We start from the raw sequence: 24,705 nt of genomic DNA, 5'->3' as shown, positions 1-24,705 counted from the left end.
TAATAATCTTTAAGCTTACATTTTTGGTGTATATCCATCTATGTGTGTGTGTATGTGTACATACACAAATATATACATACAGATATCAATACATATATATTACAAAAATCACCTACATAATCATATTATACAAACTGTTTTTTAACATGATATTCTCACTGGAAAATATTTAGATGTATGAAAAAAATTAGTTCTTTAAAATAATAACATGACTATTGCAAAATAGCTAAATGGTAAAGTCATAAGAATTAAAACAATTACTCACTAATTCTACATTCCAGAGTGAAATATATTTACTCATTTAAAAGCTAAGTAGTATTCTATTACGGAGAAGGCAATGGCACCCTACTCCAGTACTCTTGCCTGGAAAATCCCATGGACAGAGGAGCCTGGTAGGCTGCAGTTCATGGGGTTGCTAAGAGTCAGACATGACTGAGCTACTTCCCTTTCACTTTTCACTTTCATGCATTGGAGAAGGAAATGGCAACCCACTCCAGTGTTCTTGCCTGGAGAATCCCAGGGACGGGGGAGCCCAGTGGGCTGCCATCTATGGGGTCGCACAGAGTCGGACACAACTGAAGCGACTTAGCAGCAGCAGCAGCAGCAGCAGCATTCTATAATATAGCAGTACCATAAGGTATTTAACAGTTGCCTTATTATAGATGTTTAGCTAATTCCCTACAGCTATATATAGTGCTGCAGCAAATATCTTGTATAGGTCAAATAATTTCTTGACCTTTTTACTTCTCTCAATTTCTAGAAGAAGAGATTCTAAGCCTTCCCTAACTTTCTCACTTTTAGTACTTTGACCTCTCTACCCCTGATCCTCAAATTTCATATACATAAAAAAAGTCAAAAAGGATTGAAGAAAGAAATGTAACAAAACCTGTAACACAAAGTAAGAAACATCTGATGCCAAATTATCTGTGTGTGGGCGAATGAATCAATGTTTCAAAGAGGAGAGAAAAATACGATTTTAATTCTGGATGTTGTAAGAGAGGAAAGGAAGAGAAGGCTCAGCTGGAATTGACTGCCTTTAATTACAATTAAAGGAATGACTTTTAGTTTTGACAGCTCAGGAAAATGGGATAGAAGAATCATTTGGATTTTGAATTTGTTAATTTCAGTCCTGATTTTGCATTTTACTAATAATTTGAACTCAGACACAATCTATGGCTCTATTTCAGCTTTCTCATCTGTAAAATAGGCTTAATAATAGTGCCTTATGGGATTGGGAAGAATTAAATGTGATAATACATGCATAGCTCAGTCAATGCCTGGCACATTGTAAATATAAAATACAGTATTATATATTTAACCAGAAGAGGAAAAAAACTTTAATATATAAATATGAAATGTAGTGATCAAGCTGTAATCCTGAGTATTCTGCCTTTTTATTTTTTGAGCAATTAAAATATTTCACGGATAATATTGTTTTCTTATTTAACAGAAAGTAGAGTAGTTTGAGAAAAGTTCAAGAGGCCAGATGATGAAACACATAAGAATTTGCAGAAGAATTTGCAGCATAATATGAGTTCAAGAGGAAAAATGGAGGTAGTCATCTGGTGGTGTTTTCTGTCTTTGGGTGGGGATTATTCTGTTAAGGGCAGAGGATATGAACATTCTATACTGTGACCCGGATAAGATATGTTATAGAATTGCCAAGTGAATTGAACAGTATTCTTTACACATTTATGTACAGTGGTTTAAAAAGCATTTCCACATAAATGAGATCATTAGATTCTTGCAGGAGCCTTATTGGGTGGGTAAGGCGAGTATAAGGACCTCTTCTTCGCCGCCCTGGATGCCGTAGAACTTGGCCTTGCACAAGTTTAGATTCTCCTAGATTTTCTGATGTTTGGTCCAGAGTTTTCTCGGTTGCACGGTCATTGATCACCTTCTACATTCAGTCGTTCAACAAGCATTTACTGAACTCTGGGATGGTATCAGTGTAATATACTAACTTCGGCCCAATCCCATACCCCTTTAAAAGCTATTCAGGGAAAAAAGGAAACCTATCAAAGGCATTCCTGGGAAAACCTATGTTCATCTATGTATGGAAGACAATGAACTAAAAAAAAAAAAAAAAAAAGTATGGCAGAATTAGCGTGGAACTGAAATTGACAGTTCCTGCGGCGCAAACGAGGGACTCTCCCGACAGACAGCAGTGGGTGTCGTCTCTGGCGGATGGCGAGCTGCAAGGGAACCAGTGGCGACCGGAGGGGAGCGCGGGGGGGGGGGGGGGGGGGGCGCGTCCCCAGGGCCGCGGGCGGCGCGCGTCGGTCCCCCCGGGAGGTCGGGGGGCGGGGGGCGGCGGCGCGGCTCACCGGGCGCAGCGCACCCAAGGCTCTGCGCCGCCCGCTCCTCCTTAACCCGCGCGGGGAGGCGGTGGCGGCGGCCCGGCGGGCGGGGGCGGGGGAGGGGCGCCGAGCGCGGCGCGGAGGCCGGGGAGGAGCCGGGGCCTGCAGCGGAGCCGCGCCGAGCCCGAGCCCCGGCCGAGCCCTGACACCTTCCGTCCGCCGCCTGGCTCCCTGGGGGAGTCCGGACTGGCCGGAGCCCGAGCGGCGGCGGCGCGGGGAGCCCCACGCGCCGGCGGGAGCGGAGCGGACGCGAACGGGACGAGAGGAGGCGCGGCCGCCGCAGGGACGCGCGTCCGGAGCCGCGGCCTCCCGGCCCCGGCTGCCCAGGCCAGCTCCCGGAGAGCGGGGAGCAAGCAAACCCCACCCTCGGGGGCGCCCCGGGAGCGGAGGCGGGAGGGGGACGGGAAAAGACCCTTCGCACCCGGGCGAGGGACCGAGGAGACCCCGCTAGGGGGCGAGTCTCTCCTTCTTAGAGGCGAGGAGGATCCCCGCACCGTCCCGGGAATGGAGCCTCCAAAGTAGAGGGGTGATCCTTACCGAGGAAGCGAGTGAGCAGCCCCGCGTGCCTCCACTCCTGCAAGCACACTCTCCTCAGTTCTGGACTTTTGGGGGCCGGAGAGAACGGGGTATGCCTCTGGAGTAGGCACCCTGCCGCCCAGCCCGTGCTCACGGGGGCGAGGACTGCTCACGTTCAGAAGCAGAGGACACCCCAGGGAGAGAAGACGACTCGGCTTCCAGCCTTCCAGGAGAGGGGAAGAAGTCCCCCCAACTTCCCTGTACCCGGACGGTGGAACAGGGCAGAGCCCCTCCGCTCCGATCTCCAGCCGACAGAAAGAGCCCTCCACTCCCGACAGATTCAGTTTGGGGGGGAGGGGGACTCCCCCAAGGGGGAGGAGACAACTCCGGGTTGGACGAGGCTCCTCCCCTCCTCCCCAGGGTCGCCGGCCGAGTGTGGGGGGTGTGCCATCTTCCCCAGGTGGGACCTCCTTCTCCCCCTCGCCCTCCCTCCACTCCTCATCCTCGCGGGACCCAGTTCCCCTCCCCAGCTTGGGAGGCTCAGCCAAGAACGGGAAGAGCCACTGAGGATGAGGCTCCGCATCTGCCTTTGAAGAGAGGGGTCCCTCCAACCCCAGACTCCAGTACCAGGTGGTCCCCGCCCTCTGCTGCGGCTGACGTGGAGACAGGTTAGTGCTTTCTTTCATCTTCTGTCTTCTTTAGACACTAGTGGGTGTAGGGGGCCTGAGATGGTGCCTCTTGAGATGGGTTTCGTTACTGGGATGGTAGAGCAACAACTCAGAGACTCTTCTGGGAAATGTGTTCCGAAGCTATTGGATTCAAACCCTCATCTTGCTGCAGAGGCTATGAGAAATGGGTTTCTTAGTGTTGGGGGGACTGATGGGATGGGGTTCATTGGAGGTCCCTAGGAAAATGTTTGTTTTCATGCCAAGGGCAAGGGACATCAGAAAACCTCTGCATCTCTAGCACTCCATCCGTACAGTGTCATGATGAGACACACCCCAACCGGACTGCCACACCACCCTCTATCCTTGGGCCTTGTCACACCGAGAATGGGCTCTCACTGAAGTCATGGTGGCATCTTGTGGCCTGGCCTTGTCTGGGGCTTCCATTGGTATTACATTTTCTTACCTGTAACCCTAGGTCATTTAATGTCCACCAGAGTTGTTCTCTGGAGAAGGCAATGGCAACCCACTCCAGTACTCTTGCCTGGAAAATCCCATGGACAGAGGAGCCTGGTAGGCTGCAGTCCATGGGGTCGAGAAGAGTCGGACATGACTGAGTGACTTCACTTTCACTTTTCACTTTCATGCATTGGAGAAGGAAATGGCAACCCACTCCAGTGTTCTTGCCTGGAGAATCCCAGGGGTGGTGGAGCCTGGTGGGCTGCCGTCTATGGGGTCGCACAGAGTTGGACATGACTGAAGTGACTTAGCAGTTGCAGCAGCAGCAGCAGAGCTGTTCTCTCCAGCCCATGGTGATTACTGCTCCCTTTATAAGAAAAGTGGTCTGTCTCCACTCACTGTGCTTCCCAGCCTCCCCTCATGACATCTCCACTCCGGGCTGGAAGCATAACATCCACAGGGAAAATGGAGATCCCATGTCCCAAGGCAAGAAAAAAGTCTGCAGGGAATGCCAGCTCCTGGGTTGAAGTTTGTCCCTAAAGCTGGCCGGCTCCCACTGTCCCAGTGCCCGACACTGCTCCTGTCCTTTGCTGACAGTTCCTCAGGAAAAGGCAGACCCTGGAGAGAAGGAGGGGAGGGGTGATGCTCAGCCTACTTCCAGTCTTCAATGGAAATAAGCTGACTGCCAGGGAGATTTGACCCCCGAGGAATTTCTTTTCAGAAAATCACCTGATAGCTTCATCCTATCTCTTCCTGTTTTGTGTGCAAGTTCTGGGTGTCTGGAACCTTGAATGTATGTTATCTTTCATAGGAAAATAGCAAGAACCATCAAAGCCCAGGATCTTCAGAAAAGGCAAGAAAAAGGTGCCAGGACATCCTTCTGGCGGAGCCTGGGCTATGGGTTTAGTAGCGCTCTGCCTGTCAACCTGGGGTCCCCAGCTAGGTGCCTGTGTTCCTGCCTCACCGCTAGGAAATACTTTGTCTTCTGTAAGGAGCATTAGACCCCACAGCGAATCCAAGTGAGAGGCTTCATCTTTCTTTCTTTCTCTCTCTCTCATTTTTATATATTTATTTGGCTGCTCTGGGGCTTAGTTGCAGCATGTGGGATCTAGTTCCCAGACCAGGGATTCAACCGAGGCCCTCTGTGTAGAGAGCACAAAGTCTTAGCCATGGGACCACCAGGGAAGTCCCGGGATGCTTCATCCTATTTGGGTTTTTATGTTTCCTCCTTTGGCCATTGGGTGAACTGCCTGAATGTCTAAGTACATTCACTGTGTCCTGGAAGCTACCTGTTGGTTGTGGTCCATGAGAGGGCTGTAATCTGGGTTTGTGGGGCTGCGCTGTAAAATAACGTGCGTCTGTTTCTTACTTCACATGGATGTGGCTCTGTCCCCATCATGCACCAAGGCCAAGTCTGTGTGTGCTTTTCAGACTAGGCTCCAATTACCTAGAATTGTGTGTTTCTGGTAGGCCGCTTAAAACAGGTGCGCCAGTGCAGGGAAGTGAGGAGAATGCTGGTAATGATGCCCAGCTGGGAGGACAGGGTTGGCCTGTCCCAGCCAATGGGAGCCCTCATGAGTGGCTGCAGCCCGATCTCTGGCTGGGACCACTTCTGCTAGGACTGATAGAGAGCGTCAGCTCTGACATCTCTGGTCTAATAAGCATGAGGATCCTCGGCTGTTTACTCTAGAACTCCCTTCCCCATTTTTGTTTGAAAAGAGCTGGCTCTGGAGAACAGCAGCCTATTTCCCAGAAAGCACTTTACCAGATGCTGGAGGGCTACTTGTTGAATGGCCCAGAGCCAACGGGACCAGAGCATGTCCAGATGACCCACTGCCACACAGCCTAAGCGGCTGTGCTGGGACTGAGTCTCCCTGATTCTCCTCGCCTCCGTGGAATCAGTTAGGGGCAGACAGCTATTGGGTTGGATTAACTATGACTTGGTGCTATTTTCCAGATCACATCTTATGACTCGACCTAGTCCCCTGTGGAAAATAAGAGATGATATTCCCCCATTTCTTTATCCTTGGGAGTTTACTAGTCGTGGCCCTGGTCAGTCCTTAGTGGGGTGACACTCACCGCAAAGGAAAGTTTGAGATTCTGACATCCTGAAAACTATTGTGAACTCATTGTAGGTTTGCTACTTCTTCCAGGCCTACCTGTATGGTCTGTCCATTTTTCTAATTTTCAATGTCTATTATTCTCTTTTTTTTTTCTCATTCAAAAACAGTCATTGCTACACGTATATAACACTCACTAAGTGCTTTAAAAATTTTAACTCAAGGTAATCCTCCCAACAACCCTATGTATATACAAGTTATCATTTCCATTTTCCAGTGAAGAAACTACAACACAGGTCAAGTAACTTGCCTGAGGTTGCACAGCCAGTAGGTAGGCTGTGGTGCCAGGACTGAAACCCAGACATCCGGGCTGGTAATCAGCAAGGTGGCAAACTTAGCCACTGCTCTATTAGTTTCTGCATTAGGTACAGAGCAGGAAGTTATCATTCCTTAATGCCTGACCTTGGCACTGTACAGAGAACAATTACTGGCCTTTCAGAGAAAATGGGGAGAAAACTGTGCCTGTTATCTGGGGTCTTACACGTCTCACCTGGGATCAGTCTTCCCCTCTACCAGAATGTCTTTCTGTTTTTCTCTTTCTCCCAGTAGTGAAGTCTTCATTAGACGTTCCATGGATGTGATGGAGCCTGCCCTTTGGCTGCCTTTCCCAGTTTCTATGGGTATTTCCTTTCAGTCTTCCAGCTTGCAGAGAAGAATGTAGCCTGACTCAGGTTCTGCCCCAGCCCTGTGGCACAAGGCCCCCCTGGAGAGAGAGGTCTGGGTAACTGGGTTGGTTGGACTGAGAATGGAAGTACCTTTTATGTACCTTTCTAATAATAGCCCCGAACACTAGCCTGGTGCCATTATTTTGGGGGAATGTGGAATGTGTGGCAGCCACCAGCTCTTTAAGCTTCATTCATGTCCCTCTAGGAATGAAGCTTTGACAGTGTTTGTGATGGCATCCTTTTATTGAAGAAGGAAACTGAGGCAGGAAGGCTTCAGGGAGGCAAGGGGTGTTTAGGGAGACTCAGCGTGTAGGTGTCAAGGTTCATAATAGAACCAGGGAACCTCATTCTCTGAGGTTCTACACGCTGGGCTGCCCTTCAAGAATGGGGAAGTGCCGGAGGCAAGGAAGTGGGATGGGTTTAGGGAGAATGGTGCTGAGAAATCAGGATCTTTTGCTGTAAGTGGCTTGTAGCTGGTAAGATTGGAAGATATTTTGAGTGCTGGGGTGGTAGCTGGAGGGCTGGCTGGGAGGGTGCTGGCGAAAGGTTAAATTTAACCTCCGTGTCCTAACCTGGTGCTGGGGAAATGCTAGGGAAGGGCACAGAACCAGCAAAAGGCTGAGGGCACTTCCGTTTATGGAATTCACAGTGATTGGCACCTGCCAAGTGGGTTCTGTAAACTGCTTTGATTGTATTCTCCTGTCCCTCCCTATCCAGTGTTGGGAGGGTTGCAAATGAAATGTCCCCTGAAGACTTCTGTGTTCTTTCCTTCTTTTATTATTTTTATTTCTGGCTGGGCAGGGTCTTCAGTGCTTTGCGTGGGCTTTCTCTCCAGTTGCACTGAGTGGAGGCTACTCTGGGCTACCGGCCTCACACTGCAGTGGCCCCTCCTGTTGCGGAGCACTGGCTGCTGTAGTTGAGGCTCACAGGCTCTAGAATGAGGGCTCAGTAGTTGTGGTTCATGGACCCAGCTGCTCTGTGGCATGTGGAATCTGTTCACAGATCAGGGATGGAACCTGTGTCCCCAGTGGTGGCAGGCAGACTCTTATCCACTGTGCTTCCAGGGAAGCCCCTGCTATGTTCTTAAAGTGAAACTTCCCAGGATCTTTAGCAGGAGATAATAGGGTAAAATTTCCTTAGAAACCCAGGAGAACCCTGGTCATTGTGAACCTGCTCATTGCTGTGTTCCCATTCAGCTGGGCTAACGTAGCTCCAGAACCAGATGGCTGCGGAATGCACGTTACCCCAGTAGCTGCTCTGCTCTGCCTTAGTAAATTGCCAGGAGCTGAGGCTTCCTGGAATGATTCAGTGTCCCTGTTAGTCTCCAGGTTTCCACGGTTTTAGGGCAAAATGGTGGTGGTGGGATGGGAAAGGATGGTGGGGAAAGGAGCTCAGCATAAAGGGGAATCCCCTTTGCGATGCTATTTATAAAACCAACCTGGGCTGCTGTTGGGTCTCACGCTGCCCAGGCCCCCGAGGCACTAAGGTGTTTCCTTGAGTACAGAGTGGGCGGAGTTGATGTGTTGCTGGTGAGGAGCTCCAGAACGTGCACACGCATGCAGAGACTGTGTGGGTGGGGAACTGAGAGATTAGGGGATGAGTGAGCTTGCTGACCCTTGGGAGAAAGTCTCCAGGCTAGAGGAGTTAAGAACTAGGAGAGTGAGCCCAGAGATGGAGGCAGGAGACTGGGCCCATGCCTGCGACTGAGCTTCTAACTACAGTGTGTGGATTTGCGTGTAGTTGTATGTAATGCTGGTGCACATTATGTGAGTGGATTTAGGCATTACACACCCAATGTGTTTTCTGTCCAGGATTCTGAGACTTGTTAGCCTTGGCTCCTCAAGAGTGATTACCCCTTCAGCAGGGGTCGGAGGAAGAAACCCTAGCTGGAACCTGGCCAACAGTGCAGGCACAAGGTGGTTCGGCAGCAATCATGGATTGGGGGTGGGGTGGCGGGGTGGGGAGGGGCAGGGCGCTTCCCTGGAGGGCTTCCCTGGTGGCTCAGTGGTAAAGCATCTGCCTGCCAGTGCAGGAGAGGCGGTTGGATCCCTGCGTCGGGAGGTTCCCTGGTGGAGGAAATGGCAACCCACTCCAGTATTCTTGCCAGGAAAATCCCATGGACAGAGGACCCTGGTGGGCTATACAGTCCATGGGGTCGCAAAGAGTCAGACACGACTTAGCGATTGAGCATGCAGGCACAATTAATGTATGTTTGTGTGTCTGGGCGGGGTTGGGAGGGGTAAAGGAATGGGGTAGGGGGGTGAGGGGGTAGGGGAAGGGGGGTGGGACAGAGTCGGGGTGGTGGTGGAGTGGGGTGGGGTGGTGCTGGCTTCCACCCTAGGGGAGTGCCAATGGCTACCACGTGGATCATGCCACTCTTTCCAGCCCCTGCAATGCAAATCTCACCTACTGTCCTTCACCTTCCCCCACCCAGACGTCACTCCGGCTGCACCCCTCCGTCTGAGAGAGTGCCCAGGCCGCGTGGGTGGCGGCAGGGTGTGCAGACAGCCGGCGTGGGAGGGTTGGCAGCGCCAGGAGTTTGCATGGAGGTGCCGCGAGCGTGCGTGCCTGGCCGGGAAGGCAAGAGAGAGGAGGAGGAGGCGGCAGAAGGGGAGCCAACCCTGAGCCCCAGAATGGCTATTTTTAGCTGCCTATCTGATTGTTACCGGTGCGCGCACAGCTGGGTGTCTCCCTGGCTCAGTGCAGCCAGGCAGGCCGAGCGGTGGGAGGGCCTCTGCAGTGACTTCTTCCTGGTGTCGCCGTCTGTGGGCGGGAACTCGCGAGGGGGCGGTGCTTTAAAGGTGCGAGGGCAGCCGTGCTCCGGCTCCTGCCCTCTGTGTTGTGAGTCTGTGCCCCGTGGGTAACGTATGCCGTGTATCTCCTTGTGGTTTCTGGTCACGGGCTGCTGTCTGTGTGCCATCCTTGTTTGGCTGGTTGTCACACTTATGTACCTAATACTCCTCGTATGCACATGGATGTGGGATCCTAGGGCGAGCACTGGGGATGGAACTAATGTGAAATACCTTTGGAAGTGTTGATGCGTGCTTCTTTAGGGTATACTTGTGTTTACTCTGATTGTTTTTCTTCACACGTTTGCTCGTGCTGTCTCTCTGTGGATGTTGAATGTAAATATAACATGTGACACATAATTGGAGAATAGACTTTGGCAGGTTTTACCTGCTGTCTAAGTGTTTTTTTTTTTTTAAGTGGTTTTTTAAGAAATCGATTAGACACAGGTGTTTTTGTTTTTTTAAGATTTATTTATTTTATTTTTTGACTGTGCTGGGTCTTCGTTTCTGCACTCAGGCTTTCTCTAGTTTCGGTGCACGAGCTGCCGAGCACTGGCTCTAGCTTCAGTAATTGCAGCGTGTGTGCGCAGTTGTTGTGACTCCAGGGTTCCAGAGTGCAGGCTTAATAGTTGTGGTGCATGGGCTTAGTTGCTCTGCTGCCTGTGGGATCTTCCCAGATCAGGGATTGAACCGGTCTCCCTTGCATTGCAAAGCCGATTCTTAACCACTGGACCACCAGCAAAGCCCTCCACGAAGCTTTAAAATATTGTGTTGTAGGGCTTTAAGAAAGGAGAATTGAGGAACAGCTCGACTTGCTGGGTGGTTTGATCTCCCTTTTCGTCCTGCATGAAGCAAGAGGCCTCTGCCATGTTCCATGTGAAGTTGCAGGATAAGTGCCAGTCTGTCATCTGGCAGGTGATTGACGTATGCATTTGAGGGTTCTGGGAACCTGGTTATCTCATGAGTGGAGTCTTCTATAGGAATTAGAGTGAGAAGAAACTCTCCTTCCCCTAAAGCCCTAAGATTTGGTATTACTTGCCACAAGTGACCACAGGTAACACTTGTCTATTTTATTTTCCTCTTCTCTGCAGAATCCAAAAATACCATGGCTTCTGACCTAGAGAGCAGCCTCACCTCCATAGACTGGCTCCCCCAGCTGACCCTCCGGGCCACCATCGAAAAGCTGGGAAGCGCCTCTCAGGCTGGGCCTCCTGGTGGGAGCCGAAAATGTCCACCAGGCTCCCCCACAGATCCGAACGCCACCCTGAGTAAAGACGAGGCTGCCGTTCACCAGGATGGTAAACCCCGGTACAGCTATGCCACCCTCATCACCTATGCCATCAACTCCTCTCCAGCCAAGAAGATGACCCTCAGTGAGATTTACCGCTGGATCTGTGACAACTTCCCCTATTACAAGAATGCAGGCATTGGTTGGAAGGTGGGACAGCTTCTATGCCCTGAGATGGTTCTTAGCCTTGACAACATTTTCCTCTACTTTTGTGTCTTCCTGTAACCTGGTCCACTTCACTCTGAGCTGTCTCAGAGATGTGTGAACTTAAAAATCTCAAATCTCCCATCCCTTACTTTTTTTTTTCAGAGTTGAACAACTTTCATAAGGTGTATCTGGGAAATACCAGTGACACCAAACCTCTGAGTATAGTTACGGTATGGCAGGATGCTGATGCTCACCATACTCTCTTTGAAAAAAAAAATTGTTTATTTATTTGGCTGTGCCAGGTCTTAGTTGCGCCATGTGAACACTTAGTGATGGTATGCAACATCTAGTTCCCTGACCAGGGATTGAACCCAGGCCCCCTGCATTGGGAGCACAGAGTCTTAGCCACTGGGCCACCAGGGAAGTCCCTCATCCTACCCTCTTGTCCCTTGGTTTATTTCACAGGTATTTATTGCCATTCTGCTCTGTTGAAGTCACATGCAAGGCATGGCATCTCTCCATCCTACCTAGAGATCAAACCTCACACAGTCATTATCTTTTTAAAAACTATGTACCAAAGAAAAAATAATAATGTAATTAGGTCCTTCCCCAGCAGCTCATCCACCAAGCAAGGAAGGAGAGGATAAGTGGTTTGGCTGGAGATGAAGGAAAAAGGGGCCTTCTCTTCCACGCATGGAAGGAAGGCTGATGTTCTCAGTCCTTGGGAGCAATCACTCACTTGCCAGTTGTTGAGTAGAAACTGGGATTTAGTGTAGCTGTGTCACTCTGTAAATAATCAGCTCACATACAAGCCAGATGATGAGCTGGGGACTGTTGAAAGCATTCAGTTTTCCCTTTATAAATATGTTCCTGCTAGCTGCCACAGCCCCCACCAACTTCACCCAAGGCATGTATGCAACAATATTTCTTTCCTCCAAATGTGACCATTCCCTGGGCTCTTGAGAAGACAAAAAGGTGAATTGTACCTAGTTTCACTTATAATTTATATTTTGTTATCATTTACATCATTACATCATCAGTTTTGTATTTTTTTTCATGGCTGTGCCACTGTGGCTTGTGTGATCTCAGTTCCTCAGCTAGAGATCGAACCTGTGCCCTTGGCAGTGAAAGCTCGGAGTCCTAACCCCTGGACCTCTGGGGAATTCCCACATCATTAGTTTTAAAATGTTCTTTCACTATTGATAGAATTAATTAAGGAGCTGAGCAGATGTGATTCTTTTTTAATTGACGTATAGTTGCTATACAATATTATTAAGTTAAGGTGTACAGTATAGTGATTCACAGTTTTAAAGGTTATACTTTAATTTATAGTTAATATAAAATCTGTATTTATTCTCCATATCGTATCAATACAATATATCCTTGCAGCCAATTTTATATATAATAGTTTGTACCTCTTAATCCCCTACCCGTGTATTGCCTCTACTTCCTTCGCTCTCCTCACTGGTAACCAATGGTTTGTTCTCTATATCTGTTAGTCTGCTTCTTTTTTGTTGTATTTACTAGTTTGTTCTATTTTTTAGATAGCATGGGTAAATGATATCATGTAATGTTTGTCTTTCTCTGTCTGACTTATTTCACTAAGCATAATGCCCTCCAAATCGGTCCATATTGCTGCAAATGGCAAAATTTCACTCTTTTTAATGGCTGAGCAGTATTCCATTGTGTGTATATGTGTATATATGTATATGCCATATATCTATATGCCACATCTTCTTTATCCATTCATCTGTGGATGGGCACTTAGGTTTGTGCAAATGTGATTTTGAGGCATTTATATACCGTCATCAGTTGGGTGTGATTTGGGTGGAAAGATTGAAAAAACTATATATAATCAGCTCTCTAGAAGCACCAGGTAGTCAAATTTACAGCAGTTAATCTCTCATCAATTTACTTGCTTTTTCTTATCTCATTGCTCTTGCTATCTGATAGGCGATTTCCTCCATCAGTATGGTTATGAGGTGCTCAGTTTACCCTGACACTTGCACTTTAGCGTGTGTTATTTCCCTTTGTGTCCTTTTGTGAACTATTGGAAAATTTCCTGCTTTGCATGATACTCAAATCTAACTTGCTTCTGTGCTTCCTCAGAATTCAATTCGGCACAATCTTTCTCTCAACAAGTGTTTCCGGAAGGTGCCCAGACCACGGGATGACCCTGGAAAGGTGAGATTCAGCTGTAATTGGAGAGGGGAGGACCAGGAAGGAAAGGAGAGTAGTTGACAGCTCAGAGTCCTGTGGCTGTTTTAATTACCCAGAAGAGGAAATCGTATTAATTAGAGAAGCAGCTTTATTTTTCTCTCAGAGGAAGAGCTTGGTTATCAAACTTATGGGTCCTCACAAGAATGAATGACTAAGGAAAGCTGTGAAATTTTTTCTTAATAGAAATATTTATGAAAAAATTGACTTCGATGCCCTCTTTTGGTGTATCGGGCTCTTTCTAGATGTAAAATAAGCTTTGGAGGCATTTTTCTATAGAAAAATCTCGTGGTTTTTATCTTCGAAGGGGAGAAGTGATAGATCATCCTCTTTGTTGGACAGCCATGGATGCTAAAGTCTCAGAGAGTTTTGCCTTAGATCACATGGAAGGGGTAGGTTGGTTTGGGCATTTGCAGCTCTTTGAGGTGGATGCTGTGTTCTGCATCCTCATTATGATCGAGACCTGTGTTTGGACCACAGTGGGTACCTCTGACATACTCTGTGATTTAGTACAGATTTAGTACTCAAAAATAGCTGTTACTCTCAGGATTCTATGTGAATTGCCAGTCATTTTTCTTAATATAGCTCTTATCTTATATGAAGAAGTGACAGTCGCTCAGTCGTGTCTGACTATTTGTGACCCCATGGACTCTTTGCAAGCACACCAAGTTTCTCTGTCTATGGAGTTCTCCAGGCAAGAATACTGGAATGGGTAGCCATTCCCTTCTCCAGGAGATCTTGCCAACTTGGGGATCAAAACTATGCCTCCTGCATTGCAGGTGGATTTGTTATCATTTTATGGTAGGGCCTATTTTATATGAAGCCAGGGAAGCCCTATTTTATATGAAAATCCTCTCAAATGTCTACTTTTCCAGTGGGCGGTATTTCCATATATAATGATTTTTTTTTTTCTCTCTGGCGATGGGTTCTTCTAGGGTTCTTATTGGACAATTGATACTTGCCCTGACATCTCCCGGAAGAGACGACACCCTCCAGATGATGATGTAAGTCTCTACCTCAATGAGATGCCATTTCTGAGCCCGCTGCTCCTCCCGCATCTCCCAGTCATTTCCTAAACATGGGGCAAAGGTCAGACACCAGCAAGGATGGAACCATGAATCATGTGGGGAGGTTTAGCATCTGCTTATAGATTGCTCTTTTTTCACAACCCTCAGCTGTCTCAGGATTCACCAGAACAGGACGCCAGCAAGAGTCCACGGGGAGGGGTTCCAGGGAGTGGAGAAGCCTCACTGCCTCCTGAGGGGAACCCTCAGATACCACTTCAGAGCCCCACATCGATTGCCAGCTATAGCCAGGTAGGAGGTGGAGGTGGCAGGAGGCATAAGGGATGGATGGACGGGTGGATGGGTGGGTGATTGAATAGATTGATATGTCTGTCAGTTCAAAATTATGTATTGATTGTCTGTGCTATAGCAGGCAGATAAATTGGGAAAGAAGGAGAAAGCAAAAGAAAGAAGCAGAGAGAGGGAGAGAGCAAAAGGCAGAGAGAAACAACGTTTTAAGAAAGATCAGAAAAATAAAAAGGGTGAGAAGACAAGAAAGGGATCAAAAAAGTTTCTGAGAAAGGAAAGACGAGCATGGATGCAACACAGGGAAAGGGCAAGAGACTATATCAAGATAGGAATGAGAAAAGGAGAAAAATGATGCTCATTCATTGAAAGGATGGGAGAGGATGAAAAGGATAGGCAAGAGAGCTTGGTGTCCACTAAAGTGTCGTATGGGTCCCTCACATAGGACATGGACCAAGTCTTTCTTGCCTCTTCCTCTAGGGCACAGGGTCTGTGGACGGCGGAGCGGTGGCAGCGGCAGGTCCAGGTCGAGAGAGCACCGAGGGGCCCCCTCCCCTGTACAACACCAACCATGACTTCAAATTCTCCTACTCGGAGATCAATTTTCAGGATCTAAGCTGGTCCTTCCGCAACCTCTACAAGTCCATGCTGGAGAAGTCCTCCTCGTCTCAGCATGGTGAGTCTGGGCTGGGGAGGGGAGCTGGGATGTCCTTGTATTTTCTTTTTTTAATATTTATTTGGCTGTACCAGGTCTTAGTTGTGGCATGTAAGCTCTTGTGGCATATGGGATCTAGTTCCCTGACCAGGCACTGAACCCAGGTCCCCTGCACTGGGAGCGGGGAGTCTTAGCCCATGGACCACCAGGGAAGTCCCTGTCCTTGTATTTTTGAACAGATGGTGACATTCTCTTCTCTCCCTTTTTCCTACGTGTAACACGAGGAGAGGGCGATCACTGGTCAGGGAAGAAAGTGGGTCATGAGCCAAAACTGTCTGGAGTCAGATCTCTTCTGACTTAGTACTGAAGGACAGCTGTCTCAAGAGGCAGTGGGCTGGCTCCTTAGCTGCAGTGAGCTGGAGGAATCCCCCTTCTAGAACCAAGGGCTGTGATTTAATGGCTGCTTCAAGTCATTATGAGGATGGCCACTAGGGGACAGCAGTTTCTTTTTTTTAAGAATCTCTGTGTTTGTGAGAACAACTTAATTAAAAAAAATTTTTTTTAATTAAAATTTTAAATTTTAATTTTGGGGCTTTCTAGATGGCTCAGTGGTAAAGAAACTGTCTGCTGAGCAGGAGACTTGGGTTCAATCCCTGGGTTGGGAAGATCCCCTGGAAAAGGAAATGGCAACCCACTCCAGTATTCTTGCCTGGAGAATCCTCATGGACAGAGGAGCCTGGCAGGCTGCAGTCCAGGGGGTCGCAAAGTGTCAGACACGACTGACCGACTAAGCACAGCACATGTTTGGAACTCTATCTGATGTCTGATGTCTTTGGAAACTATGATTCCTACATCAATATCCTTGAAAAATAGCATAAAAAGGTGCATGTTGACATTTGGCTAAAATTCCAGTAGTTGTCCTGCTGTTAAGACCCTTGTCTGTCTGTCAGTTATACCTGCCCAGGGGCTGGAGGGGACCAGGGCTGGAGGGGACCCTGCTGTCCAGATTGCCCTTACCCTTCGTCGGCTGCCTTTTCTGGGTCTCAACCCCGTGGAAATCCTGACCCACTTTGCCTGACCCACCCCCACCCCCCCGCAGGCTTCTCGTCTCTCCTGGGGGACCTGCCGCCCTCCAACAACTACTACGTGTATCAGCAGCAGCAGCAGCCGCCGCAGCCACAGCCGCCGCCCCCGCAGTCACAGCCGCAGGCACCCGCCCAGGGCACCTCTGCTGTCGGGGGTGCGCCGCCATTGCACACCCCCAGCCCCGACGGCTGTACCCCACCCGGGGGTAAGCCAACGGGATCCGAGGGCTACGGGCCACCCCCGGTGATGGCCATGCACCCGCCCCCGCTGCAGCACGGAGGCTACCACGCCCATCAGCACCACCCCCATTCCCACCCCGCCCAGCAGCCGCCGCCACAGCAACAGGCACAAGGCCAGGCACCCATCAACAGCACTGGCTTTGGTGAGTAAGCGAGGTACGCGGAGCCCCGGAAGGACTGCCAGCTGACCTTCCTGTTCTGACTCTGGAAGGAGAGGGGATTGGTTAGGAAATTAACAGCGGGTCTTTTATTTATTTGTTTCCGTGCCTACTGGTATTTGGGATCTTCGTTCCCCCAGGAGGAATCAAACCTGCCCGGCCCTGCATTGGAAGGGCAGTCTTAACCTCTGGACTCCCAGGAAAGTCCCAATAGTGGCTCTTTTAGCCTTACTCTCCCCCCAGAGCTCCTGTGGGCAACAGAAGTTGCAAATTGGAGCTCTATATTAAGAGAATTTTTAGACAAATTTGGATTGTTTTACTTATTCTCTTGTCTGTGAGCTGGGCTGTTTGTAATTACAGCATCAATAGCTCGGTTTGTCCTAAATCTCCAGGGAGGGAAAGTCCAAAGTTATCTTGGTAATGTAACTTGCATCTTGTAGATGCAAGAATCTTGCATTCATAACTCAGACTGCTGTCAGCTGGTGGCTGTCTCATCACCCCTCACTCTGTCTTATTCCCCAATCCCCTTCCTCTTCACAGCCTTTCCTCCAGACTGGTGCTCCAATATCGATTCCTTAAAGGAAAGCTTTAAGATGGTGAACCGGCTCAACTGGTCCAGCATTGAGCAGTCACAGTTCTCAGGTTGGTGACTGAGTGATGGTGCCTGAAATAAGAAAAAACAAATAGAACGGAAGAACCGGTGGTGCCTGGTGGTGGGGGTGGGTGGGTGGGTGGGTGTTGAGGGATGTAAGTGGAAAAACCCAATGGAAACTGGAACCAGAGGGGATGGTTAAGTGAAGCTTGTGTGCTTGGTCATGTCCGACTCTTTGTGACCACTTGGACTATAGCCCGCCAGGCTCTTCTGTTCATGTAATTTTCCAGGCAAGAATACTGGAGTGGGTTGCCATTTCCTTCTCCAAGTAAAGCTTGAGGATGGAGGATTTCATGTTACACAGGTGGATAATATTGATACCTTCTTCAAGTTAATCTTTAGTTCAGTCTCTCAGTTGTGTTCCACTCTTTGCGACCCCATGGACTGCAGCACAGCAGCTTCCCTGTCTCAAACTTATGTCTGTCCAGTCGGTGATGCCTCCAACCATCTCATCCTCCTGCCTTCAGTCTTTCCCAGCATCAGGGTCTTTTCCAATGAGTCAGTTCTTTGCATCAGGTGGCCAAAGTATTGAAATTTCAACGTCAGCATCAGTCCTTCCAATGAATATTCAGGACTGATTTTCTTTAGGACTGACTGGTTTGATCTCCTTGCAGTCCAAGGGACTCTCAAGAGTCTTCTCCAACACCACAGTTCTAAACCATCAATTCTTCAGTACTCAGCTTTCTTTATGGACTAATTCTTACATCCATACATGACTACTGGAAAAACCATAGCTTTGACTAGACGGACCTTTGTCAGCAAAGTAATATCTCAGCTTTTTAGTATGCTGTCTAGGTTGGTCATGGCTTTTCTTCCAAGGACCAAGCGTCTTTTAATTTCATGGCTGCAGTTACCATCTGCAGTGATTTTGGAGCCCAAGAAAATAAAGCCTGTCACTGTTTCCATTGTTTCCCCATCTATTTGCCATGAAGTGATGGGACCAGGTGCCATGATCTTTGTTTTTTGAATGTTGAATTTTAAGCCAGATTTTTATCTTGATTAATTTTTGCCTTTATTCAAAATGACAGTGGTTTATTCTACTCAGTTTTATCTTTGGGAGAAGGAGGACTCTTTATTCAGAAGCCCTGGATCACCATTTTATAGTTTTGCCACCATTTATTGACAGTATGGGGGCTTCCCAGGTGGCACCTGGTAAAGCATCTACCTACCAATGCAGGAGATGCAGGGGACATGGGGTTCGATCCCTGGGTTGTGAAGATCCCCTGGAGGAGGAAATGGCAAGCCACTCCAGTATTCTTCCCAGGAAAATTCGTGACTGACAATATGACCACGGCTAATTCACTCAGTTACTTTGAAACTTTTATTCACCAGTAATATGGAAATTATATGAGTTTGGTAAGGAAGAAATAGAATGAGAGTTTGAAAATGTAGATGTCAATTATTGGGGGTTGTTGTTTAGTTGCCAAGTTGTGTCTGACTCTTTGCAACCATATGGACTGTAGATCTTACCAGACTCCTCTATCTTTGGGGTTTTCCAGGTAAGAATACCAGAGTGGGTTGCCATTTCCTTGGTAACACGTATAATCAGTGGTGTTGATTGACAGTGTGACTGGAGCAGTGACTTAGGTATAGAACCACTAGGGATGTTGGGGCTCTGGCAAGGTTAGCATTTCTTTTTTTTTTAATAGACTACACAGTTTATTTTTCATAATGCCTGTCAAGCAATAGATAAATTCAGAAAGCAAAAATTAAAATTTGAAATCTCATCATTCATTGCAAAAATAACAGGAGTTAGCATTTCTTGCTTCTTTACTGGCAGAGCTGATGGAGAGCCTGCGGCAGGCAGAGCAGAAGAACTGGAGCCTGGACCAGCATCACATTGCCAATCTGTGTGACTCCCTCAATCACTTCCTCACTCAGACTGGTCATGTGCCCCCCCAGGGAGGCTCCCACCGGCCACCCGCCCCCTCCCGCATCGCGGACTCCTGTGCTCTCACCAGTGGCAAGCAGGAGCCAGCCATGAACCAAGGTACCACACGAAGCCGGTTGCCAAGGAGGTGGAGACTGGATGATGCGAAGGAAGGGGGATGAGAAGGGTGGAAGAGAACTGAGAAACATCAGCTTATGGGCACTGATCCAAAGGCCAAAAAAATAGACTGTATCTCCTTTTAGGTTTTTTTTTTTTTCTTTTTGGTTGCTCTGAGTCTTGGTTGGTGCGCACAGAGTTTTCTCTAGTTGCAGTGAGTGGGCGCTGCTTTCAAGTAAAGGTGGGTGGGCTTCTCACTGTGGTGGCTTCTGCTGATGTGGAGTGCAGGCTCTAGGACTCACAGGCTTCAGTAGCTGTGACACATGGGCATAGTTGCCCCATGGCTTGTGGGATCTTCCCAGAGAAGGGATCGAACCCGTGTTCCCTGCATTGACACGTGAATTCTTAGCCACTGGATTCCAAGGGAAGTTTTCCTTTTAGATCTTGATCTGGGAGGTCAGGGTTACTTAAGAAAAGGGAAGAGAAAGTCCCTATTCTAAATCTGTGTCTCAGGAAACTCCTCCCTGGATCGTATCACATAGGGTCATGATCGGCAAACCATTGAAGTGAGGGAGAGTCAGTGATGAAGGTTCTGTGTTTATCACCCTGCTGATAGCTGTAATATTGCAGGGGCTAGTATTGGGTGCCTTTGCCTTTGTACCCTAAGTGACTAGGACTGAGAGCTTCTACAGAAAGCACTGATGCCCACAGGAGCTACAGAACAGAGCGGGTAAGGGAGAAGAGCTGAAGGTGATGGGGAGTATGTCACCCTCTCTATCAGACTCTGCTTCCTTGAGTACAGGGGTCCCACTCACTTAACTCTTGTCTTGCTTTCACAGCAGTGAACTCTTATGTGCACCCTCAAGCCCCCCATCTCTACCCTGGCCCATCACCAATGTACCCACTCCCCACCCAGGACTCAGCAGGATACAGTCGCCCAGGTAAGAGCCAGGAGACTTGTTTTAAGCACCAGCGAGTTTGTTTGGCTTTCCTGTGGCTCTGAGCCTGCATTATCAGCCCTTTTGACTGCACCTGCCAGAGCGGGTGAGCCCTCCTGGTTCCTGAGACTGAGGGTGGGCCACCTGTTGGGAGCTGTATGTCATGGGAGACAAGAGAAGATCAACAAGCTTTAAAATTAGCCCGTGCCTACCATGATGACAGAAAGTAGAAGCATGATTATAAACAAAAGATAGACAAGTAGAACATATATGCTTCACTTCGGAATCTGGATGGAAGATGCACTCAGACAAATGAAATGAACATGTTATATACATGTACCTGCTTTGTGCCCATGTCACCTGACCTCTAGTATCAGGGGTCTGGGATTGAACTATCTCTGTTGGTGTGAGTAGGCGTGGATACCCTAAATTGTCATGAATAGTGCAAAATGAACAGATCCTTCACCTTTAAATGCATTTTAGAAAAACCACTGTTATCATCCTGCCTAACCACAGTGTTTTCAATTTAGGAGGTCTTTGTCCATGTATTCCTTCTTATATACAAATCTCTGTATTGCTATTTCAAATAGTAATATTGCTATTTCTGTATGTTTTTTGATGTTATTATATGATCTTTGAAAATATAATTTTTTTTTTTTGACTACTCTACGTGGCTTGTGGGATCTTAGTTCCCTGACCAGGGATTGAACCCCGGGCCCTAGGCAGTGAAAACAAGGAGTCCTAACCCCTGGACAACCAGGGCATTCCCCATAAGTATAATTTTTAATGGCTGTTACATTTTACTGCTGTTACATTGTCATATGGCGCAGTTTACTCTAGTTTCTTTCCTGGGACCTCACTGAAGTGGTAGCTGGCAGCAAAAATAACTCTGGGCTGATAAGGATGGTAGTTTCCCCAAACCTTCCCCCTGGGGGTGCTTGGGGTTGATCACCGTCCATCGAGATGGACAGAATGGCCTCCCATGCCCTCTCCTCTTAATCTCCTTTTCTCTTTCCACAGCACACCACATGGTCCCTCGGCCACCAGTCCCACCTCCTGGGGCCAGTGAGGAGATCCCAGATGACTTCGATTGGGACTTGATTACCTAGTGCATTTGAGAGCCCGGCCATCAGCCCAGGGCTGGGTGGTGACATAGGGCAATGGGGGAAGCCCAGCCCCCGCCCACTCTTCCGCCCTTGCCTGTATATAGATATATATCCTTTTTTTTTCTTTCTCTGCCAGAGAAGCCACCGCAAGATGCTGCCGAAGATAACCCCCTCTTTCCTGCCTCATTCTTCCTCTTCCTTCTAGTTTTTTTCCCTATTCTTTTATTATTATTCTTATTATATTATTATTATTATTATTGGTTATATGCTGTCTCCAGTCTCCTGTCCCCACACCATTGTCCATGTCCACCTCTTGCTAATTTAAAGTCACCTGGCTGGAAGGTGAAGCCATGAGAGCCACAGTGAAAGGTCTCAAATTTTGATTTACCTTTCTCTTTGGGCAATTCAGTGCTAATCCCACCTTTCAGCCCTATGTTGTTTTCCGTGGATATCAGTTCAATCCAGGGCTGAAGAGGCCACATTATTAAGTAGAAGGGATTTAAAATGCTGCTTGGCAGCCATGAATTTGCAGGTTTTACTTAATGGTGCTAATTTTGTCCTCTGAGCTCTTCCTTGTCCCTTTATATCTCCAATCCTACTTCTGCTGGTCCTCATTCCCCATCAAGGGTAAGAGTGATGGTGGTGGAGATAAAATCCTAGTGGAATAAGAGGTCTGGGTTGGGTAGAGTAGAACGCTGTAGAGGGGTGATGAAATATAAAACAGTCAGAAATTGGGTCTCTGCCACTCTTGTCAAATAAACTGCCATTGACTTATTCCTGGCCTGTTCTCTATAGGACATAGAGTCAGTCCTAGCCAGAACTCTCCTTCTCTTCAGGGCTTCCCAGGTGGCACAAGGTGGTAAAGAACCCGCCTGCCAAGGCAGGAGACGTGAGTTCCATCCCTGGGCTGGGAAGATCCCCTGGAGGAGGGCATGGCAACCCACTCCAGTATTCTTGCCTGGAGAATTGCATGGACAGAGGAGCCTGGTGGGCTACAGTCTATAGGGTTACAGAGTTGGACACGACTGAAGCAACTTAGCACGGATGTGCTGCGTCTCTGGTGGAAATGAGGACAACCCTTCAGCATAGGGTCAGCTTTTTGGAGAGGGTTTCTATTGAACCATTCTGGCTTTTTAAACATCATGTTCTCTGGAAATTAACTGGCTTTTATTTGCATTTACTAGTTTTCCTTTCATCCCCTTATCTCATTTGGCAAATATTATTTCATCCTCTTTCAGTTGTCTGCCCAGCTCTTCCACCCATCAAATTTTCTTCTCCCGTTTTCTGGGATTCTCAAGAAAGAAGAGTAACCCATGATTCCTTTTAGTCTCACCATGTCCTCGGGCAAGACTGGAATCTGTTTCCCATGGATCAAAGCAGAACCAAACCTACAGTACGGGTGGCAGGAGGGTGAGAGAGGAAAGGGGAAGTGGTGTAGACATGCATAGGGAATATTTCAGTTATTTACCTATGTAGGCAAATGCTTCTCTTGGAATCCAGATCACTGGGGCTGAAGCTTTTGCAATCAGGTTTTTTGAAGGATGAAGGAACTTGGGAGAGGGTAATAAATAACTGAATACAAAGAGCTGCATGAGGGCCAAAGAAGGACCCCCCCCTGCCCCCTCCCCCCAAAAAAAGGTACAGGGGAAACTTATCTCCTTTATCAAGGAGTGGCCATGGTTTATGGCTGCAAAGTACTTAGCATATATTGGATATTAATTGTTGAATTCTAGTTCTGAGAAGGAAGAACAGTTTTATTTCCGTTTTTACTTTACTGAATGGTCACTTTCTTAAAGCTGTAGGACAAAATGTGCGAAATGGACAAGGCCATTTTCTCTGTGATTTCTGGTTTTTTCCCTGTCCTTTTATTTACCCATGCTTTCCGCTCTCTTGCTTTTCCCCTCATCCTCCCCTTCCTTTCTTCGTAAAGGGTTCTATACTGAGAGTTTGTTGAAGTGAGGCTGAAGTCAGGGGGGCAAAAAAGGGCAGTTAACTAAACAGCACTTTATTTCTTTGAAGTTCTTAGTAAGACATGGGGGTGTGAGTAGCTTGAACCCCCTGTCGTGTTGGAGGGCAGTTTGTGGGGTTGAAGTATGGCGTAAGATTTCCCATTGGGGAAAGGAGAATTCCTCTTCCAGGGTGGTGACACGCCTTAGCCCAGTGTCCCCCATCTGAGGCGTGTCTTCCTTATCCTTCCAGTCAGGGTGCCTCCTACACACAGCGTCCCATCTGTTCTTCCTAAGATCTCCTCTCTTACAAATCATCACGTTTCTCAACCCCTCTTCTACCCAGATCCACACAAGATTTGCCAGGGTAGACTAAATCAGACATGGAAATGTCTCCTGTGTATAGTTCATCTGTGTCTTCTGAAAACGAGAACTCTGGCGGGCAGCCAGTCACTGAAGTTTAGGGCTTGGGCTGGAGATGGGCCGTCAGGCCTTCGGGGCCTTTAGCCCCCCTCTCCGCTAAAACCAGCCTCGCTAAATGGCACAGGACAAACCCAACTCTCTTTGGGCCTCAGTTTCCCCTCCCCTCCCTGAAAGGGAGAGAATACTCCTTTTTCTTGTCGATCCAGCATTGCCAGCCTTGAAAGTTTAGTCATTGTTGTCGTCTTGGGTGATGTGTGCAGAACTACAGGAGCTCACTGCCAAAAGAGGAAATAGAGGAGAGCGTAGGGGAGAGGGACGGAAGGAGCAATTCTCTGGTATCCATCCACCCATCCCTGCCTTTCTCTCTTCAACCCCCATGTTTATGGTTTGGTGAGTCCTTCATACCACCCATAATGCTTTGCATTGGCGCAGGCTGGGAAGGGGGGGTGTATGGGCTCACAAGTTGTTGTTGTTGTTTTTTGCATGCTTTCTTAATAAAAAAAAAAAAAAAGAATGTTTATGGTTTTATCTTCCTGGTGCTGGTGTCGAATTTCTTTTTTGCCAGAGTAGGGAAAAGGGAAATGTGAAATCATTTGTTTTCTACTTCCCCTCCTCCTCGTTCCCCCACAGGATCTGACTGATGTTTTTGGTAATATTGATAAGAAAGGAAGATTAAAAGCATGGCTCTAGCATTTTTTTTTTAATGCTGTTAATTATTGCAAAATATTGTTGGGAGAGGCAGTCCGTCCCACCTTGCAGCTTGATGTGTGGACTAAACTGCCTTGCTTGCATTCTGGGGTATTTTAAAGATTAAAAATACTACAATTTGAGAAGGACTTGGCTCTCCCTCTGGGACTTTGGGCAAAGCTTACAGGTACTCACCAGAGTTTTACATTGAAAATGAGGGGATTCCAATTCTAGTGATTTCTTCAGAATACATTTCCAAGGGAAACACAACTCTCAAAAGGAGCCCAGAAAT

The 24,705-nt window shown here is 47.9% G+C and overlaps 1 protein-coding gene across 1 annotated transcript; it reads left to right on the top strand.

Annotated features, from left to right (window-relative positions):
• The first annotated feature begins 2,453 nt into the window (after positions 1-2,453).
• FOXJ2 (forkhead box J2) lies at positions 2,454-24,244 on the top strand. Its single transcript, XM_027541237.1, has 11 exons — positions 2,454-3,544; positions 10,666-11,012; positions 13,119-13,193; positions 14,162-14,230; positions 14,402-14,542; positions 15,017-15,212; positions 16,291-16,659; positions 17,215-17,316; positions 19,107-19,316; positions 20,153-20,254; positions 21,272-24,244. The coding sequence occupies exons 2-11, from the start codon at positions 10,680-10,682 to the stop codon at positions 21,358-21,360; spliced, it is 1,686 nt and encodes a 561-aa protein (XP_027397038.1). The 5' UTR covers positions 2,454-3,544; positions 10,666-10,679; the 3' UTR covers positions 21,361-24,244.
• The last annotated feature ends 461 nt before the right edge of the window (positions 24,245-24,705 follow it).

The sequence above is a fragment of the Bos indicus x Bos taurus genome, chromosome 5 (genome assembly GCF_003369695.1).
Source record: "Bos indicus x Bos taurus breed Angus x Brahman F1 hybrid chromosome 5, Bos_hybrid_MaternalHap_v2.0, whole genome shotgun sequence".
Taxonomy (NCBI): Eukaryota; Metazoa; Chordata; class Mammalia; order Artiodactyla; family Bovidae; genus Bos; species Bos indicus x Bos taurus.
This window is presented reverse-complemented; position numbering and strand designations above follow the sequence as displayed.

Coding starts and splice junctions, on each gene's coding strand:
- FOXJ2 (XM_027541237.1), top strand. CDS start 10,680: ATGGCTTCTGACCTAGAGAGCAGCCTCACCTCCATAGACTGGCTCCCC. Junction 14,231..14,401: donor GACACCCTCCAGATGATGAT/GTAAGTCTCTAC, acceptor CACAACCCTCAG/CTGTCTCAGGATTCACCAGA. Junction 20,255..21,271: donor AGCAGGATACAGTCGCCCAG/GTAAGAGCCAGG, acceptor CTCTTTCCACAG/CACACCACATGGTCCCTCGG.